This window comes from Rousettus aegyptiacus, unplaced genomic scaffold (genome assembly GCF_014176215.1).
Source record: "Rousettus aegyptiacus isolate mRouAeg1 unplaced genomic scaffold, mRouAeg1.p scaffold_m13_p_1, whole genome shotgun sequence".
In the NCBI taxonomy this organism is placed as follows: domain Eukaryota; kingdom Metazoa; phylum Chordata; class Mammalia; order Chiroptera; family Pteropodidae; genus Rousettus; species Rousettus aegyptiacus.
In genome coordinates this window covers 94,283,786-94,304,140 of record NW_023416284.1, presented here as the reverse complement: position 1 = coordinate 94,304,140, position 20,355 = coordinate 94,283,786, and the positions used below count along the sequence as shown (strand labels likewise).

At 49.7% G+C, this 20,355-nt stretch overlaps 1 protein-coding gene across 3 annotated transcripts in view; it reads right to left on the bottom strand.

The window, feature by feature from the left end:
* Window positions 1–3,387: 3,387 nt before the first annotated feature.
* The window catches only part of RAB44 (RAB44, member RAS oncogene family), a 29,806-nt gene continuing 12,838 nt past the window's right edge, over window positions 3,388–20,355 (bottom strand). For all 3 annotated transcript variants that reach the window (XM_016152636.2, XM_016152639.2, XM_016152638.2), the window contains 11 exons: window positions 19,265–19,439; window positions 17,888–18,034; window positions 17,144–17,234; window positions 16,632–16,727; window positions 14,603–14,790; window positions 12,567–14,008; window positions 9,137–9,218; window positions 7,949–8,063; window positions 7,103–7,204; window positions 5,477–5,553; window positions 3,388–3,999 (listed from right to left, as the gene is read on the bottom strand). In XM_016152636.2, coding sequence (XP_016008122.2) covers window positions 3,909–3,999; window positions 5,477–5,553; window positions 7,103–7,204; window positions 7,949–8,063; window positions 9,137–9,218; window positions 12,567–14,008; window positions 14,603–14,790; window positions 16,632–16,727; window positions 17,144–17,234; window positions 17,888–18,034; window positions 19,265–19,439 — 2,606 coding nt within the window. In that variant the 3' untranslated portion in view covers window positions 3,388–3,908. The remainder of the gene's footprint in view (window positions 4,000–5,476; window positions 5,554–7,102; window positions 7,205–7,948; window positions 8,064–9,136; window positions 9,219–12,566; window positions 14,009–14,602; window positions 14,791–16,631; window positions 16,728–17,143; window positions 17,235–17,887; window positions 18,035–19,264; window positions 19,440–20,355) is intronic.

Here is a 20,355-nt window from a genome sequence, read left to right as displayed (position 1 = left end):
GGCCCTGAGATAGAAGCCTGCTTAGTGTGTTTGAAGGACAGCAAGAAGGCTAGTGTGGTTGGGGCTGCATTAAGGGCAGGGGAGGTAGTATAGGAGATTAGGTCAGAAAGCTGAAAATCTAGAATGCATAGGGCCTCGTAGGCCATGGTGAGGCCTTCAGCGTGACCGAGTGAAACAGGCAGCCATTGAAGTGGAAGAGGTAACATGATGAGATGATTCTCTAAAACAAGTAGGTCACTTTATTGCACTTGCTCACTCATTCACTCATCTCTCAACAAGTATTTACTGAGTATTAGTGCCAGGACCTGCTCTGGTTTGCAGACACTGACATAGTTGCACCCTCGGGGGCTACCCGCTGCTCCGGAACAGCGAGCAAGGAAATCCTACAACCTTGGGGTCCCAAAGCTAATCCAGTGGGAGGGGCCAGGGTCAGTGGGCACCAAAGGGTGACTCACAAACCGTGATCCCATGGTGAATTACTGCTCTTTTCAATGGGACCATTACTCCTCCCTTAGAGGGTTATCGTGTGGCCAGAGTGACATGTAGATATGCACATGTGACATGTGTGCCGGGCACAGGACCTGCTGCACTTTAGGTGCAGAACAAACATCATTTTCCTCCTCGTGCCTCTTCACATATACATTCCTGTGGCCATCGGGGACCAGGATCATAGGGAAAGGTGACTTCTCCCTTCTCCAGGCAAGTTTGCTCAGATTAGACCTCCAGGCAGCCATTCCTGACCTGCACATCACCAGAAATTTGGTACTAATTCCACCAGAGTTTGGGACTTGTTTACCACTTAGGATCTTAGGGTAAATTAGAGCTGATTCACAGCTGTCCCTATAATTAGCTGCCCCCTGACTTGCATTCCGATACGCTTTGAGTGGGAACCGGGTGGGGTCACAGCTTGGGAAGAGGGCAGTTCCCATAACCAGCTCCTTGTACCTCTCTGTGGGCACCCGTGGGAAAGCTTCAGGAAAGATGCTCTCCTGGCAAGGGAATCGAAGCTCAGAGCTGCTGCCCCAGGGCACCTAGAGCACCTTTGCTGTGCTCAACACTGTAACTCCTCTCCTGGGTTCTTTCTTAAGGCATGTTCCACGGGACGCTGGTTCCCTGGCATGGATTTTGGGAAACTGCCTGCACTGAGCCCCTCTCAGAAAGTCCCAGCAGTCTTTAGGTATTCAAGGTTCTGATAAGTCCTGCAGCAAAGAGACCAGTTTGACTTGGTTCAAACCAGTGTTTTCCAAGCTTTTTAACCATGGAATTGGTATGTATGTGTGTTTAGCTGTAACCCTATTACCAAGTAGACCATGTCGTCTTAGGAATTTCAGTAGAGACAATCTCTCTGGTTCCCAGGCCAACACACAAGCCTGAGGCCTGCTCTCAGGAGGCAAGAAGGAGGGCATGGAGATGGGGTAAGATGGATGGAGACCTCCAGTTGGCTCTGAAGAGAAGGAAGGAGCCTCAAAAAAGAGCCCCTACCCCAGCCACACTGGAAAAAGAAACCACAGAGAAGAAAGGAAGGCATTCAGAGATTCACAGGCCCAGATTCATGGCTCCATGGTTGACTTTGCTTTCCCTTATTGGGTTGAGAGGGGTGTGTGTGTGTGTGTGTGTGTGTGTGTGTGTGTGTGAGAGAGAGAGAGAGAGAGAGAGAGAGAGAGAGAGAGAGAGAGGAAGGGAGAGAAAGAGAGAGAGAAAGAGGAGAGAGGAGAGAGAGAGAGACTGAGCTGGGGGAGGGCAGGCAGAGAAGGCAGAAGAGGCTGAAAGTCTCTCCTGGACTATGAGCCCCGACCCAGGTTGTGACTGGCCCCCTCTCCTCACCCCATTCAGTCCCTGGGCCTACAGGATCAAGGACCCCAGGCTGTCGGCCGCCAGATCATTCCTCTGCATACTTCACTGTCTTTGGAAGTCCCTTTACCATCCTCTTGTCCACTCACCTCAAATGCCCTTGAATTAATACAAATAAATTGATAATAGTAATAATGATGAACACTGATACACACTTATTAAGCACCAAGCATTCTTCTAAACACTTTATATGTGTTAACTAAGTTTATCTTTGTAACAACCCTGTGAAGAAGGCACTAGAATCTCATTTTCAAGATGAGGAAACTGAGGTATTGAGAGGTTAAGGGACTTGTTCAAGGTCATACGACTAAAAAGTAGTAGAGCCTACAGGCATCTGAGCCCCAAGATGGACTGGGAGCATCGACTCAGTTGCCATTAAGTTTCCATGTACCTTTACCAGGCTACCTGCCCTCTCTGGATCTTAGTCTCCCCACCAGTAAAATGGAGGGATGGATTCTAATATCACTACTGTCTTCTCGTCTCTCTTGAATCTCAGCCCTCCCGTCAGCTTATCCTCTCAGACTTCCACCAGACCCCCTAGACCTCCTGGGGCCTTGTCATGGCCAGGGTGGACACTCTCCACCACGGTGCCAGCCCCTCCCACACCCCTGGGATACCTGGCTGCCACTGACCTGCGGAAGAGGTCCCTGAGCCCCGCGTAAATCTTCTACACCACACGTTTTGCCAAGTATCACCTGGCTTCTGCTTATATACCTCTAGTGACAGTGTACTCACTACTGCCGAGGCATTCCTTTTAAAATTGAAGAGCGAAGACTTTCATTAAGCAAATAGGAAGCCTTTGTCCTATACCTTCTGCCTCCCTTTTCTTCCTTCATTCTTTCTCTCTGTACCTCTGTTTCTTTAAATGTCTTTGCTTATCTCTATGAAACTGAGGTTTCCTCTGATTCAGCTGAGGTATTCACCCCAGTGATTGCAAAGTACCAAGCTCAGCATCCGCACACACTGGACCACATTACGTGGTGAATATTATTGTGGCTACTGGTCAGATGAGACAGAAAACGTTTTCAGCAAACACAGATGACAAGAGATAGCCCAACACTGAGAGGCTGTCTCTCTAAGTCTCTCAAAGCAAGCTCCCTAAGGGCACTGAAAACCCTGGCCCCTCCTCCCCTTATAATATGCAGCTAGCTACCTTTCAGGAAATGAATGTTGAGCAATTGGGGAACTTCCACAAAAGCTCCAAAGAGAAACCAAGCCCATGAGTGATTGGAATCCAGTTTACCTAACTGCTCTCCACGTGCCCACCTGTCACACCCCAGCTACACCTTGAGGGCATCCAGAGACTGACACCTCAGGGCAGAGGGCTGCACCAAGGGAAACCGTGGCATGGGGGTAGGATCCCTGAATGTGACGTCTTAGAAGCAGATCTTGGGGAAAGGGAGTAGGGGTGGGGCTCAGGGAGATGGGGACTGGGGACTGTCAGGGACCATCAGAACACTGCTCCTCCCCAGGAATGGGATTCTGCTCAGAAGAAACCCACCATGGTTGCACACAGTTACAGTGAGTGAGACAAGGTTCACAGGCACAGAACAGTGGGACTGATTTAATGAAAAGAGTACTTTGTAATTAACAAGCAATAGCAATTAGTAATCAGCATCAAAGCAAGCTCCTTGAAACGTATCTTTCCCTTCCCTCAACATTTATTTTTATTTCTGATTATATAGAAATACCTAGTCATTGTAGAAGATCCGCAAATACGAATATGTGTAAAAAGGAAAATAACCCCCACCCCCACCCCCATAATTTTACCACCTGGAGATGTGTAGCCAATATCATGGTGTATTTTCCTTAAGTTGTTTCTCTAGACTTTTCCTTTAGACTTCCCCACCCCCACTCCAAGGTGTATTTATTCAGCAAAGTCCTCCTTTGGAGAGCAAAGGACCCCTGCCCTGGGATCCAAATCCAGACCCCAGGAGAATTCTTCTGAACTTCTCTGCTGGCCCTCTCTGTCATTGCTGTGTCCATGCAGGTGGGACAGGTGCTACAGAATGGAACATCCAGGGGGTCGACTGTCCCACTTTAGCCAAGCCAGGTGGTCAGAAGCAGCAGCCAGCTTTTTTCTGTGACCTCTCAGCAGCCACCTCCACCAGCGAGTCCTTTACACGGTCTTCCTGCATCTTGAGTGACCTGCATGATCACACACAGGGATCAGTCCTCTCTCTCGCCTCCCAGGGACAGCAGGGAGGAGCCCGTGGATGAAGCTGGGCTCCTGGGGACTGCACCCCCAAGCTTCCTTTCTCCCACCTTCTCTGTCCCTGCCCTGTATTCCACATGGCACCAGAAAAATGGGTCCACGAAGACTTTGGCCTTTCGCCACTTTTCTGGCATTCTTTCTTGCCTACTATGTGCCAGGCACTGTGCAAGGGACTGATTATGACAGTGAAGCCAGCATGTCCTTGCCTTGAATAGAGAGGCAGACAGAGAGGAGACTGGCGATCAGGACTCAGGAATGGGGAAGCACCCAGAGGGACTCCACACCAGAAAGGGAGCAGCAGTGTTAGGGCTGAGATGGAGCAGTGGACAAGGGCTTTTTTGCAGAAGAGGGGGCTGCATTCCAGGCAGCAGGCAAGGCTCAGAGCCAAGAGAGAGCTTGGGGGTTTGGGCAGTAAAAGAATCCCCTTCATTTATTCATTTATTCATTTATTCATTTATTCATTTATTCACTCACAATACATTTACTGTGTACCGGGCTCTGTGCTAAATCACAGAACCTAAGGACTGAGTGGCCAGAAAGAAGGCTTGGAGGCAGCAGGGGTTCGAGGCTCTGTGGGCCTGGAAAGAACCTTTGCCCTAAACCAAAGGGAAGCCACTGAGCAGTTTTTTGCAGGTGGGAATCATGGCCTAAGCAGGTTTGCAGTTTAGCAAGCTCACTCTAGTTGCTTTGTCAGGGAAGGAGCTTAGAGATCACCTGTCTGATACCCCTCCACCCTCGCTTATTTCATTCATTTATTGAGCACCTAGTATTTGTCAGGCCTGAGTGTGGGGAGAGGGGCTGAATAAAACAGACACAGTCCTTCCCTCCTGAGCTATAGCCTAGGGTGGGAAGAGGCCAATGGCAACAAGAAAATAGACAAATGCATGTGTAATTACAGTTCATCTGGAAGGGCTTTAAAGGGTACAGAGGACGGAGATCCGAAATAGTGATGGGAGGAGAAATGGTCCGGGATGGCCCCTCTAAATGGCTGAAGCTTAGTGTGTAAGTGAGTGTGTGTGTGTGTGTGTGTGTGTGTGTGCGCGCTTGCACACGCACGCTGGGGCAAAGGAAATGGCACTGGAGACAATGCAGGACATTGTGAGGCACTTGGATTTTATTCTAAAGCCAGGGGCAGTCACTAGAAGACTGGGAGCTGGAGAGTGACTCTTGTCCTCCCGCTGTACTTTACAGATGAGAAAACTGAGGCTTTTGTGGATTTGGGGAGGCGACGTGCAGCTAACGGGGCTAGTAGGACTGGAGCCAGGACTCTGCACGCAGTGTTCTCCTTCCCCAGACTTGCGAGCCCTGTGGTTTCATAGGTTCTTCCTAGAATGGGCCTTCCCCCCCCGCAGGGGTCAGCTGAAGGCTGCTCAGAGGATTCTGCCTGGGAGGCAGTGGGGGGACACTCACCGGGCCAGGTTCACCATGGGCTCCAGGATGTTGTGACCCAGGGCAGCGCTGCACTCTCCAAAGGCGACCCCTAGCTCCTGCAGGCCAGACAGACAGGGGGATGGGTGCCTTGGGGAAGACCACTAGAGTCCAGGAAGAGCTTCCACCACCAAAAGCCTGGTTGGCAGACAGAGTCCCAGCCAGTAGGTCCCGAGGCCACCCCAACAGGGTGAGGCAGCCCCTTCTCAGTGTGGCTCATGACCCCCAGCCTCAAACCTCTGCCCACCGCCCCTCCACCCTGACTGGCCAAGGTGTCAAAGATGACACCTCAGAAACATTCCACAGCCTTCAGAGTGACAGTGGGAAACCTATGACCCAATTTGGAGAAATGTCCTTGATGTTTTTAAACCATTAGTTATGTTTTTTTGATTCCGAAATATTGAATTGGGGAAATATTAAAAAATATAGAATGAAAAAGTACAAAAAAGTACTAAGCCATTCCTGTTAGTGTTTGGGTATATATTTCCATTCTGTTTTATATAACATTTTATTGGGGGGGGGTGGGATGGGCTAAATGTCATATTGTTAGATTAAGCCATATGAAATTGCTGTTTGGGTGGGCCCCAAACAGTCAAATATCAGCAGTCTCATAGGGGTCACCTTCACCTGTACCCAGGTTTGCAGCTCCTTTTCTGACTTCACGTTATATTGTAAGCACCTCCTTTACACCCCGAAATATTTTCCCAGGATGGAACTCTAAATGGCAAATGCTAGCCTCTCTCATGAACCTCCAGAGTTTAACCACCAACTGCTGTCCAATGTTTGTCCTTATAAACACTACCGTAAAGAACATCCTCGTATAAACACGTTTGATTATATATTATACATGGGTATCCATTACATTATTCTCTTAAGGGTTATTATTTCTGCTTCTTAGGATAAATTGCTAGAGGAGGAATTACTATGTCAAAGAGATGAGCTACTTACTACTTTTAAGAGGAAAAAATTTCCGCCAACCAGGCGCCACAATGATGACCTCATGAGTATGAGAAATAAGAGGAGAAACGGGAAGGAATACAGTGGGGAAATGCCAAGGGGGGTTGTGTCAGAGGTGGGGCAAGGAGCGGTCTTTTTCTTTATGATTCTTCAGATTTTCTGGAATGTGGTCAAATTCTATTCATAAATAAATAGTACCCACTGTCTTGTGGCGGGGCTTTTGATGCAATCTTCCTGGGGAAGAATTTGAGTCTTAAAATAGAATAAATTAGAAGGAATGTTATGTTAATTAGAGACCAGAGATAAAATTCAGATCTGATTGGGAATTTTAAGTAAAGCTTTAAAAAACCTTTTTACTCTGAAGATATTTTTTTATGCAGGTCAGGACATTGGGTGGTGATCTGCTAATTCAACAGCAAGGTTCAATGTCATGTCCACTATTATAGTCTCATGTTTAGATCTAAGGCTGGTGTGGGTGGGAGGCAGGTGGCTAGGCTTCTGTCCATTCTGACCTGTCCATTAGCCAGGCAGGGATAGAAATGGCAATGGGACCCTGTTGGTTGCCCATACCAGGGTAACCTGTTCACTGCCCTCCAGGGGAAGGATCTGCCCAGTCCAGGCTGCAGAAGGGGCCAATGCCCAGATACTCACCTGGGCTAGTTGTTCCCCAGCCTCAGTGGACACCTGCCGCTCCTCGTCACAGTCCACTTTGTTTCCCAGGAGAAGAATGACCACTCCATCGGACCCTGAGTCCTGCACACAGAATACATTCTCTCAGCCACACAGGGTGAGTGCCTGCTGTGTGCCGGGCCCTGGGTGGGTTTGGCTCTGTCTTCCAAGGAGCTGGCAACTTGCCTCCTCCCTTTGTACATGCCTACCTTTCCATGTCACGCTCACTCCACACCCTTCCTACCTCAACACTGCCCCCTCCATCTATAGTGAGGCTGCCCCTATTATCTGCTTGCAAACATGTCACCCACTTTCCAAGGCTAACCTCAAAGGTACCTCCCCCAGGAAGCCTCCCTTTATATATTACCTTATCCTACTTCTTTTGCATCTCTTCAACTAGACTAGAAACTTCTAGAAAGAAGAGGACATGTCTTACTTCAGATCCTTCTGCTGTGCTAGTATATATTGCAGAATTTCAACATACGTGTATCGATTAAGTATGTGGGAGTGGGGTAGGGGGAAGAACGAGGAATTATCACCTAGAGTGGTACTAGAATCGCACTATCTCCAGGTGTTAAGACATCACAAAGCTGCTGTATGTAGTAAAGAAATGTTCATAGGATAAACGAAGTAGTTTGTTTTAGAGGCTGTATTATATAGTTGTGGTTTCTTTGTACTACGCCCAGCCCATCCAGCCATATGCTCTCGGTTGTCACCTATATGTCTGTTGTATCATTTGTAATCCTGGGAGAAAAGGGGAAGTAGGTAGGATACAAGTTTCCTCTTGACTTCAAAAACTGGGGCCAACCGCAGCAACCATCTGCTCACCTGGAGACATTCCAGCCAGTAGCGCACACGAGCAAAGCTCTCCTGGGAGGTGACGTCATACATGAGCACCACTCCATCGGCCTTGCGGAGCAGCTGCCGCGTCATGCTGTGGTACCTGCCCAGAGAGTCTGATTGAGGCCAGGCCTGATGGGCTGACCTGAGGCCATGGCCTCTCTAAACCTCAGCCACTCCATCAGCAAAGTGGGAGAATTAAGCTTCAGGAAGCTTCTGATTGCTTCCCAAAGAGAGCGTGCATATGCTTTCCTTCTTACAGTGTGGTTATTGTCAGATAGATAAAAGTTCTCATGGCTCAAATTTCAAAAGATACCAAAAGACACCCAGAGAAAATTCTGTCCTCCACCCGGACCCCACCCCAATTCTGCAGTCACCCAGTCTCCCTCCCCAGAATTATCAGTTTCTTAAATATTTTTCAAGAGGTATTTTATGAATGTACATAAATGTGTGTATACACACACACACACATATCTATACATTCATATGCGTACCGACCCTTTGTCCCCTGTTTAACACAAGTACTCATTAATATTCTATACAAAGTAATCTATACTTTGTTTTTCCCAGTCAATGCAATGTCTTGCAGGTGTTTTCCTGTTGGTACCTAAAGAGGCTCCTCAGTCTTTTTAGTGGCTTCATTATATTCTATTGCGTGGCTAGACCCTGACTTATTTAACTGGTCCATTACTGATGACGTTTAGGTTGTTTCCAGTGTTTCATAATATAAGTGCAGCGGTGGCAACTCTTGGTCCTTTCAATATTATAGTCAGGTCCGAGTTAATCAGGAGAATGAATTTCTAGAAGTGGAACTGGGTCAAAGAAGAGGTGCCTTTAAGTTTCGATCACCGCTGCCTAAACTGGAAAGTGGAAGCCCAGTGTTTTCAGAAGGACAGGCAATCAGGTCACTGTCGCTGAGGGTCATGTTGGGATGGTCATCACAGATGCCCTGCCAGGCCGAGGAGGCCTCTGGGTCTGCTGCCCCGTGTTCGTCCTGGACCTGGACTCATCTCTCCTCCCTTGACCTCCTAAATCCTTCAGGGGCAGATGCTTCTTTTGCACTCGGTGGCCTCTTGCCTGTGTTGAACCCCTCGAGGTCAAGACTGCCCTCCACCCCTCGTCACCTCATGCTTAGCCTAGGTTACTGGTGCCACTAATGAAGAGGGTGCCCATTACCTCTCCTGACCAGCTGTGTCCCAGAGCTGCAGCGCATAGTACTTGTTGTCCACCAGCAGGTTTTTGATACGAAAATCCACTCCTAGGACCAGCAGAGAGGGATTAGTCATACTTTCAAGTTATCATCCAAGACTTCTAGCCAATGACTACCTGAATATATCCCCAACACCAGCCCCAAGGAATGGGAACCTTCAGCTACTGGGCTTCCCCTCTGTTCCCCAAGTCCATCCATATTCAAGGGCCCACGTCTTCCAAGAAGCCTGCCCTGGCCGCCCAGCCCATGAGGTTCACTGACCCCACTGGACTCCCACACCTTGACTGTCAGCGCCAGTGTAAGGCACTTTGCTTTGTTTTGACGTCTGTGGACAGATCTGTCTTCCCAACTGCACAGCCTTGTTTATTCCTTAGTCTACTCAGAAAAATGTTTTATTATTTTATTTTTACAATACTCTTTGTTTCATTTCCTAATTATTTCACACATCTTCCCCCTTTAACTAGACAGTGGGTAAACAGGCAGCCTAAGAGGTGGAAGGAGCACTGGCTTCAGAAATGACAGATTGTGCTGTGAGTTTTCCACCCTCTGCCACTGTGCCAGCTGTGTGACCTTAGGCAGGTTGCTTCACCTCTCTGAACCTCCCTTTCTCACCTGCAAGGCAGCCATTTTAAAAATATCCACATTGCAGTGATTGTGAAGATTAAATGACTTACATCCAAGATTTAGCCCGGTTTCTGGGGGAGGGGGGAATGGCATCATTATTCATTCTCATTTCCCTGAATCCTACCCCATTGAATTTCACAGCCTCACCTCTCCCTGTGGCCATGGTCCTAAACCGTTTATGTCCCCAGAAATATGGAGACAATAATGAAATCCCAAGGAGGTTTGAAATCTTTGGGGCACAACTTCCTGCCAACCCCCACTTCCCAAGGAATCTAGGTAGAGTAGCGGATGATGGAGAGGGGCTTATTTGCCCCCATCCCATCCCCTTTCCTAATGGAGCCCTGAGACTATAGAGCCCAGGCCAGGTCAGGAAAGGGGTATCTCCTCATATTAGCCTTGAGCTGGTAGAAACTTTTCTAAAGGTCTCTTATGGTGACCCCTGTAAGCACTTGCTGCTAGCCCCTAGTGGTAGCTGAAACCATAGGCTCCCTCCCCCCACCATTATGCTCTCCACAGGAAGCTGGGAGAAGTGGCCCCCAGGATACTTGACCTCAGCAATCTGGTGAAACAGAAGTTGTCTGTAACACCCACTTCTCTTTACTGCCCTCCTTCCCAAAGGTCTTAGGAAACTCAGGGTCTGCAGGAACCTCTGAGGTTATCTAATCCAACCCTCTTCCCACTGTCCCGCGATAACACCCAACCTCTTCTTAAAAACCCACTGTGTAATCTATTGAATGACTCTTAACAATTATTCTTTGCATTGAATAACTCTCCCATTACTCCCACTTTTCTACCTCCCTGCCCACCCCACTCCTCAATCCACTCTTGTGTCCCCAAAACATGTTACAATGTAACACATAAACTGTTAGGAATATAATGTCTTCTCTTTCCCAAGGAATCTGTTCTTTTACATGATCGTCCCCAGGGAGAGGGCAATGCTGAACCCAAAAGAGGGTAAAACTTCTGGTGTAGGGGTATGTGCTTGGAAGGCAGCTGGCCCTGGGTATAAACTTTGGGGGACATCTAGGGCAAGAAACAGAAGCAAATCTTCAATTCTGTTTTCCTCATCTGAAAAATGAGGATAGATATGGAAAAGCTTGGCAAAAAATGCATTCAGATATAATTCAATTGGCTCTGGCTCTGGTCCTCCATCCGGCCCTGTTCTCAAATGCAGGCAGGCTTTTAGTTTTTATCTTCTGAGAGAGGAGGGTGGCAATGGAGGAGGGTGATACTGAGGGCAGAAATGTTCATGACTTAGGAAGCCAGAATCCTCTCCAGCCATAGTTAAACCAGATGAGTGACAGCCACCAGGGGGCACCAAAACGCAGCTGGGCGGAGGTCAGATTTGGATCATACACCTGCACCTCAGGTACTCCCAGCTGGTGAGCAGTGCATGGAGCCTTGCTCTGTCTTTTTATAATTATGCAGTCTGTTTTTCTTGATTGAATTTTCTAGAATCTTCTTACTTACATAAGAATGAGGGAGAGGCTCGGTCATAGCTAAGGCTGTTGTAAGGAATAAAATATGTATGTAAAAAAATAAAATGTAGCCATATAGCATGAAAAATAAACAAACAAACAAATAAATAAATAAATAAATAATAGGTGGATGGATAAATAAATAAATAAACTGGCATGTATTTAAAAAAATATGTATGTAAGATGCCTGGTGCGTTGTAGGTGGTTAGTAACCAGTACCTTAGGTGATTAATAGTGGTGGCCTTGCAGGTCCTATAACCATGCTCAACATCAGGCCCGGCCTGCTATGAGTTCCTCGTTCTCCAGGACACTGCATTTTTAACTAGCTGCCCAGGTAAGTATTCTTAGGCAGAGAAAAGTTTGAAAATTTGTCCTAGGGCCCCTCTTGTGTGTGAACTGTTATTTATGCACTGGTCTGGTACTAGTCCCGAAGTCAGCATGCACTCTGACTAACACAGAGACGTGGATCCCTCCATTTTTGTTCCTAAGCAGATTTTCATGAGCTTGCTTTTTTGTGGTTCTATATAACTATCGAGTGGCCATATAGTCCAATATTTTTAGAGAGAAGAAGCTTTGTGCTTTGGGACATTTTAACTACAGGAGCCACTGACTTAGACACCTTTAAATATTTACTTATAATAATACAAATAACTAATATTTATTAGCACTTTACTTTTAGACATTATTCTAAAAACTTGACTTGTATCGACGGAACTAATCCTTACAACCACTCTAGGAAGTGAGTGCTGTCATTGTCCCTGTTACACAGATGAGAATTTGGGGGCTCAGAGGGGTTAAATAATTTGTTTAAGTGCATATGGCTAGTAAGTGGCAGAGCTGGGATTTGAACTCAGGCACCCAGGTTTCTAACATACCACATTCTACAAATACATTCTGTGTAAAATATTCACCTTGCCCAAGGCAACTTCCTACTGAGCCTGGCTGACTTTCCTGGGGCTAGTCAGGAACAAATCCAACCAGTGGGTAGAGACTTGCTTGTTTTCACCATTAACCCAAACCTAACCCAAACCGGCACCTAAATTGCAGGGTGCTTTGTTGTTGTGGCACATTATAAGCTAATCAGATCAATGCAGAAAAAGCAAATTACCTGTAATTAGAGATGATTAGTAAAATAATAAGAGTTTGCCCGTATAAAATGCTGCCTAATGCAGGGCCTGTGGCCAAGACATAACCTGCAGCTTCTTCAGAGATGGCTCACTCCCTGCCTGTTCCAGCTTGTTGGCAGGGCCCCTGGGTCTCCCCTCCCCAGTGCCCTCCCCAGGTGGGCCCTTACCCACGGTAGCCGTCAGCCCAGTGGCAAAGGTGTTCTGGTGCAGCAGGTGCAGAAAGGATGTTTTCCCCACGTTTGAGTCTCCCAGGAAGATGACATGGAAGATGTGATCAGGGTCAGCTGGAGGCTTGCTGACTATGGAGTCTCCTAGGGATGGGGTCACCCCAGCCAACCTAGAGTCTGTTCCTGGGTCTTCAGGCCTGTTCTCTGCCCTTGGTTCCCCGGATTGTAGGGGACCTTGTTCTCCTGTGTGAGTTGTGGGTGGAGGCATAGGTTGGGCTTCCAACTCAGTCATGGTCTGCGTGGGCTTCTGGGGCCCTCCACCTCCAGGTTGAGCACCCCTAGAGAGAGAGTCCCTTGGAGGTGATGGTTTTCCAGGAGCAGGGGCTTCTGCTTCAGCCAGAGCCTGTGGTGTGTCATAGGGGAGAGACGCAAGCAGAAAATCTTGCTGGGGGAGTTCTGAATGCCCAGTTTTCAGGCCCTGGGCCTCTACCGACTGCTCTGAATGGAGGCCTTGCCCTCCTTGGCCCACCTGTTTCCTTTCCTCAGCCCTGAGCTCTTCCTCCAGACTCTGGTGAGAGAGGGAAGACAGCCCATCTGGCCCAAGGGCCTGGCCATGAGTTCTTCTTTGCTCTCTAGACCTGCCCTCCTGCACATCCAGGCCCAGCTTACCCCACTCCAATTCCTCTGTAGGAGCCAGAACCCCAGGCTCCAGACCCTGGGAGGGCTCAGCCAGTCCTGGTGTGGGGGCTCTGGCTCTTAGGGACTCCAGTCCCAGCTCAGAGACAGCAGTGTATGGGACCTGATGGAGGGCCTCCCTCTGCCTGGGTGGTTTGGCTGGGAGAGGCCCAGGCCAGGAGTTCTTATCATCTGAGTCATCAAACTGTTTGCTGGACCCTGCTGCGGCCTGGGCAGGGGGAGAGGTCACTTGGGAAGCGGGTCCATCCTCCAAAGGAATGAGCAATTTGAGCGCAGCTGCTACCAGGCTGCCTGACTCCCCAGCTGGGGCCCCGTGGAGATCCCAGTGGAAGCGTGCCTCAGAGCCAGGCCCTGACTCCTCCTTAGGTTCCAAGCTGTGAGGATGGACAGGCTGTTCTGGGCTGATATCCTGCCCATCTGGGTCCACGCTTTTCTCTTCTTTGGCCTTGGACAGCACCGAAAGGGGGCTCTTTGGAGCTCCATCTGGATCTGAAGATGGCTTCTGATCAAAGAGCAAATTATGTGACTCTGAGATAGAAATCTGCCTGACCACGCGGGGTGTCTGGGGGCCTGAAGGGCTTAGGGGTGGACTCCAGGAGAGCTGTAGGGCTCCATGTGGGGGGTTGTTGAAGTTGCTTAGAAGCTGGTCCCAGTCATCATTGTCCCCAAACAGTCCAGGCAGTGGAGCCTCCTCAGAGGAGATTGCCTGAAGGTCGGGAGCCTTCTTCTCATCTGCTCTGGGAACACTAAAAAGGGCGTGAGAAGCTAAGGTCAGGGGAGGGGCAGGTAGATGTCACACCAATCCTGCCTACATCCCTCACCAACAGTTGTACAACTCACGGCTGGCCCTCCCTCCCAGTCTTTGCTCAGATAGTCCTTCTCACCGGGCATACGTGCTCCACTCCTCCCCCTCCTCCAATCTATTCATCCTTCAAGGCCTGTATGAAGCCTCACCTCCTCCAGAAAGCCTTTTCTGACCATTTCGGCCCATCCCATTCCCCTGAACTGTAACAAATAGAGTGAGTGCCTGCCTGGGATCCAGCACTGCACTAGACCTCGTGTGTGTGTGTGTGTGTGGGTGTGTGTGTGTGTGTGTGTGTGTGTGTGTGTTTGAATCCCACTTGTGTGATCTTGGGGACATGACTTTCCTCTCTCTGTGCCTCAGTTTTCTTGTCTAAGAAATGAACACGATAATCTCAGTTTGGCAATGTTGTTGAGATTTAAGGAGGAGAACTATGTGTTCTGGGTGGTGGCCAGAGCCTCAGAGAACTCAGAGCCTCCCTCCCCTCTTTCAGGAAGTCCCTGGTCTTTGCCCCAGCCCAGAGATGGCAGCCACTTGCCTTGGTTCCTCTTCCATCTGCCAGGACACTCGGCCTTTAGCGACATTCAGGTGCCCCTTAGTCACCTGCAGCTGCTCCCGCACCTCATCCAGCCTCCCAGCCAGGTCACGCTCAGCCTCCCGAAGCTGTTGGTTCTCTGAGTTGGCCTCCTGGTTTGTGCTGCTGAGTTGGTGGAGCTGGGCCTCCAGCTGCAGCATATAGAAAGTGAGGAGAGAAGCCCAGCTGCCCCTCCAGGCAATGAACAGCCTCCCAAGGTCATTGTGGAGCACAGACTCCAGGCTCCTGGAGACCCAGCTTAAAACATAGGACTTGTGGGGAGCGGTTATCACTCTTTACCCTAATTAGCTCCATGACCTCCTACCCTGGAGCGACATGGATTGTTAGGGTAGGGAGGAGAGAGGGAACTGTGTAAGAAACACCAAGAGCCAGCACCACTAGGGCCTGAAACTTCAATGGGACCATGCCCTGCTCTGCTCAAAGCTCTGTAATGTCTACTAACCTCTGAGCCCCATCTAGCCTGCAGGGAGCGCTTATGCCAACAGCAGGTCACACAACTTGGAGATGAAGAGCAGCTTGATCACCCGGAGTGAGACGCAAAGCCCTGATAATGGTCTCCAGGGCCCTGAACAGACTCAACTCCAACCCTGTTACGTCTCTGACCTCCTCTCCCACGACCACTCTCCCCTCCCTCTGTTCCAGCCTACAGGTCTACTGGCTATTCCTTGAACATTCATAGCTCATGCCCACCTCACTGTTCCCTCTGCCTGATACTCTTCCCCCAGATATCACATGGTTCACCCCTCACCTCCTTCGGGTCTTTACTCCAATGTCATCATCTCAGTGAGATCATCCTTGACTCCTCTATCAAAACCTTCTATCTTTTGATTCTGCTTTACTTTATTCTCCTTAGCACTTTCCTTATCTAATATGTTATATATTTCACTTGCTTATTTTGTTTATCATCCATCTCCCTGACTAGACAATAACTCCATGGGCGGAAATTTGTGCCTATCATGTTCCTCAGAACTTATAACTGTGCCTGGTACACAGTAGGTGCACTTTAAATAGTTGTTGGGTTAAGGAATGACAGGCCTTGGAGAAGAGACTTCATGTCCACAGGGAACAGGATAATATGGCCCCATGTGGAAAGTCCAGCCTCTTCCCTCAGCAGAAGGTGCCTGCCTTAATTTCCAGAGGCACCTGAGACATCAACCTCTGTCAGGAGGGCAAAACCAGGTGACAGGGCCAGCCAAGGCAATGGTGGGGAAGTCTCTGGGAACCTTGCCCAGTGCCAAAAGGATTCTGGTATCCATCATGGGCTATGCCCATGCCAACTCTCAGCAGGGTCTCAAACGCAAAGACTTAGCCACAATGCCAAATGGAAGTGACCAGCAAGTATTCTGTCCAGAAAGCCAGGTCAGATTCCAAGACAATAACAACTGTAGTATATAAAACACCTACTGCATGCCAGGCACTGTCTTAGGCCCTCAAATATAGTATCACGAACCATCACAGCAGCCTTCTAAGGCAGGAGTTCTAAACTCCATTTCTCTGATGAGGAAATCAAGGCTCAGAGAGGTTAAAAACTTGTTCAAGGTCACCCGGCTGACAATGGAGATGAGAGCTGAAGCCAAGCCTCTCTGTCACTGACACCTCGTGTCTGCCCAGTGCTTTCCTATTTCACAGTGCTTTTCCACCGATTACCCTATTTGACACAACTAGCCTGGGAGATGCAGTAGATGTGGCTATTGCCATTGTACAGATGGAGAAACTAAGGCCAAGGCAAGTAACCTTATTTCCTCAGCCTTGCAGACTGGCTCTTCATTGGAACCCCAGGGATTTGAACCTAGACCTTCTGACTCGTGTTACAGTGCTCCCACCGGACTACCTGGGCTAAGTTCAGAAAAGGGAGCAAGACACCTCTTTCCCAGAGGGCTGCTCTCATGTGGGAGCCCAACCAGCCCAGTAAACCCTCACGGGAGGGGCGACTTCTCAGAAATTGAGGTTCCAGGGAGGCCCTGTCACTCACCTCCCTCTGGCCCTCAGTCAGCTGTTTCACCTCATGCTCCTTGGCTTCCAGGGCCTCCTGCATCTGAGCACTGAGGGCCAGGTCCCGGGAGTCACTCTGGAAAACAGAGAGGTCTCAGCTCCTCCTATACTGCAGAATCTAAGACCCAACTGGGCTGGGCCGGCCCTTCCCATACTTCACTCCTACCCAGGCCTAGGGTACAGGGTCCAGGATGTCCCGGCAATGAGGGGTCTCAGGACAATTTCCCTGGCTCAGGCCTAGATTGTGGCAACAAGGAAACTAAGGCCCAAAGAGTGGAAGGACTGCCTCCCAGGGACATAGCAAGACCTGGCAGAGAAGGATAAAGGCTTGGCTCAACACTCCTTACCCTATCTCTCTGGTTAGGGATATGAGAGGACCCACTCCCAGTAACCTCTTGCTGCCCCCAGCTGGCCAGTCACTGGCCCCGCTGCTTGGCCAAGCAGAGGTGTCCAGGGCAGGGGGAAGGAGCAGGCTGCTTGGGGAAAGCCCACCTGGGCCTGCAGCTGCTGCTTCTCCCGATGGATCTGCTGTTCCATCTCCTCATACAGCTGCTGAACCTCACGATGGTGGTCAGAGTCCCGCCTGAAAGAGATAGGAGGTGAGCCAGGCTGCCCATCAGCATTCTGGGACTCCGCTGCTGATGGAGATGGTCTGGACTTGGGTTTGGAGTCCATCCTGTTGCTCATCTCACTCTGTCAGTGATCACCGACCCCTGTCACCCTGGAACAGTCATCCCCATAACAGTCCCCAACCCATATATGCTGTTGACATTGGTCACCCTGATCCTATTACACTAACTCCTGGATCCACCACCAAGATATTGGTTCCCTTGGCCCTGTCAGATCGCCCCATCACTCTGTCCTCATCTCCTGCTGTCACCGTCCCCCTACCTCCATAACTCAGACCTCCGTGCCAGGCTATGCCCATGCCAGCTCCAGGGTCACCACAAGCATTGTAATCTACGTGAGTGGGGCTCTGGAGTTGAGTCCCATAGTGGTCCTGCACCAAGACACATTTGGTATACCTAAAGCCCAACTTTGTCCTCCCCGCAGGTCCCCTAAGTCATGCCCTCTTCCAGCTCAGCTCTGCCCCATGCAGCTCCCAGGTGCTGTTGTGGACCCCTCGCCTCCATTATTCTGGAGCTGAGGGAATTCAATGAAGATTCAACTAAAATTTAAAGAGCACCCGCTGCATGCCAGACACTGAGTGGGCGAGAACCCCTGGCTCCCACTCACTTCCTCAGGGTCAACTCTAGAACCTCCTTGTCAGCCCGTGCCTCCTGCAGGCGGCTGGTCATCTTGGCCAGGAAACCCTCCAAGTTGTCTGCCAGCTGGGGTTCCTCCTGCCGCAGCTGTCCCCACAGCTGCCAGATCTCTGCCTGCCTGGGGAGGGAAGGAGAGCCAGAAATCAGGTATGAGGGGGACCAGAAGCAGGGGGAGCTCCAGCCGTCTGTGTTAATGACAACACTCTGAGAGACTTGGGCATGAGGGCTAAACAATCTATTTACACATTACAGGTGCAATAAAATGCCACCTTCTCCAGGAACCTTTCCGAGATGTGTTCTCTCCCTTTTTGAACCCCCACAACACTTTTTTTCTCCATGGTTTGGTGATTAATTGTGGGGACTTGGGAGTCTGATGGCCCAGGGCTTCCATCTGCTTTCTCTCTTCTCCTACTCTGTAGCTGTGTGACCTTGGGCAAGTCCCATGCCCTCTCTGAGCTTATTTATAAAAAGAGGAAGCTGAGACCTGCCCAGCAAGTTTGCTAGAGAATGAGACATGCCCAGTGAAAGTACCCGCTTGGGGCCTGGCACACGGTTTGCACTTGATAAATGCTGCTTTCACATGGACTTAATTAAGTTGTGAAGACAGAAACCTGAGCCCTGGCCAAGATTCCAAGTGAGTAAACAGCTCCCCACCACACCTGCCCCGCCAGCCTGTACCCTAAGTCTCACCCTGTCTGTCCCACAACATTGGGCCCCGCCCTGTGAGGGTTTGTCTCCTGGGTGAGCCCCTGGCTGGCTCTGACAGATCCAGTGGGACCTGAGGGGTGGGAGAGGGACCCTCCTTCTCTGAGCATGAGTAAATACCGTGAACCTAGAATCTGAGACAGTTTGGAGGAAATGCCCCCCTATCTCCAAAGCTGCCCAATCTAGGGCATCACCATGCCTAATGTTTCTCTAGTGGGGACTCTCTTTTTGAGTTAAAAAAGGCATCCACCTTCAGGGCACCTCATGTCTTTAAGAACGTGAGTACCCTTGGGAGGCTGACGCCCCAGCTTGCTAATCCTTCTGAAGACAGATAATACAGGGCAGGATAGGGAGAGAGGGGCTACGGGTAGGATGGACTCCGTGTGAGCAGACATCTCCACACATGGCTCCATTTAATCCCACAACAGCTTTTATGCTCACTCTTCAGCCAGAGAAACAGAGGCGAAAGGTTAGGTCACTTGCCCATGGTCACACAGCTGACAAGTGGCCAAACCAGAATTTATACACAGCTCTACCTAGCAGCCTCCCACCTTGGCACTGTGTCCAGGTGAGTCCTTGCTTGCACTGACTGGCAGTGCCTGTCCTGGCCCTCCCCTCCCCGCATACACCGTGCTGGCCTTACTCAGGAAGTAAGTGGCCAGGCCCCAGCTGCTCCATGAAGGCAAAGAATGCTTCCTTCTCCTCAGTGTTGGCCTCCTCCAGCACTGGGAACCTGGTGGCTGCAGATTCTTGCTTGGAGGACAGTGGCCTCCTTTTGCGGAGCCTGTGGGTGCCTGAGCTGGAGCCAAAGATGTTCTCTGTGGGACAGAGGGGGACAAAAAGGAACAGAGTGGAGTTGGGCTCGGCCCTTGACACCCCCCCCCCCCGCCTTGCCCTACTCCAGCCCTTGGGGAAATAATTTTATCTGTGTTGGTCACACTTGTACGGGGCCATGTTTATACATTCCTCATGTCAACCTTGGGAGTCTACTCAAGGTAGACACTGTGACACTGTGCCCACTTTACAGATGAACATCAGAGGTCCAGAGAGGCCAAAAAGACTTGCTGGAAGTCACACAGCAACTCCATGGTGGCCAACGCATTCTTTATTCACTACGTCAAGAGATATTTATTGAGCATCTACTTTGTGCTGGGGACAAAATTGGCCCAAATCCCTGCTCTAGTGAGTGTGAAAAGGATACATTTTTAAAAAGTAAATGTTTTAAGTGAGCCAAAGGAATAAAAAAGATAATTTCCACTGAGAGGCTGGATAGGGTCTACTTCAGAAGGAGTGGTCAGGAGGGCCCTAAGGAAGTCACACTGGAACTGAAAGGTGGATAACAAGAAAGCAAGCGTGGAGATTCCTAGGGAGGTATAGTCCGGGCAGAGAGAATAGCACATGCAAAGGCCCTGAGAGGGGAGCCATATTGGCACTTTGGAGACGAAGAGTGGCATTGAGTGAACCCAAGAGATTGGCAGAGTCGGGATGGTGCCCTGTGGGCCCTAGGAAAGGGTTTAGATTTTGTTTCACAGGCATGGGGAAGTCCCTGGCGTTGTGCACAAGATTGGATACAGATATGAAGATGGCCCTTGGAGCTGCACAGACAGCATTGCTCCTTCTGAACCCCCACATTTCAGGATCCGAATCCCACTCCCAGCTTCTCAATTACCAGAACCAAAATACACCACCTAGGATGGCCCCAACCAATAAATGCAGATTTATGGCCTCCCTCTC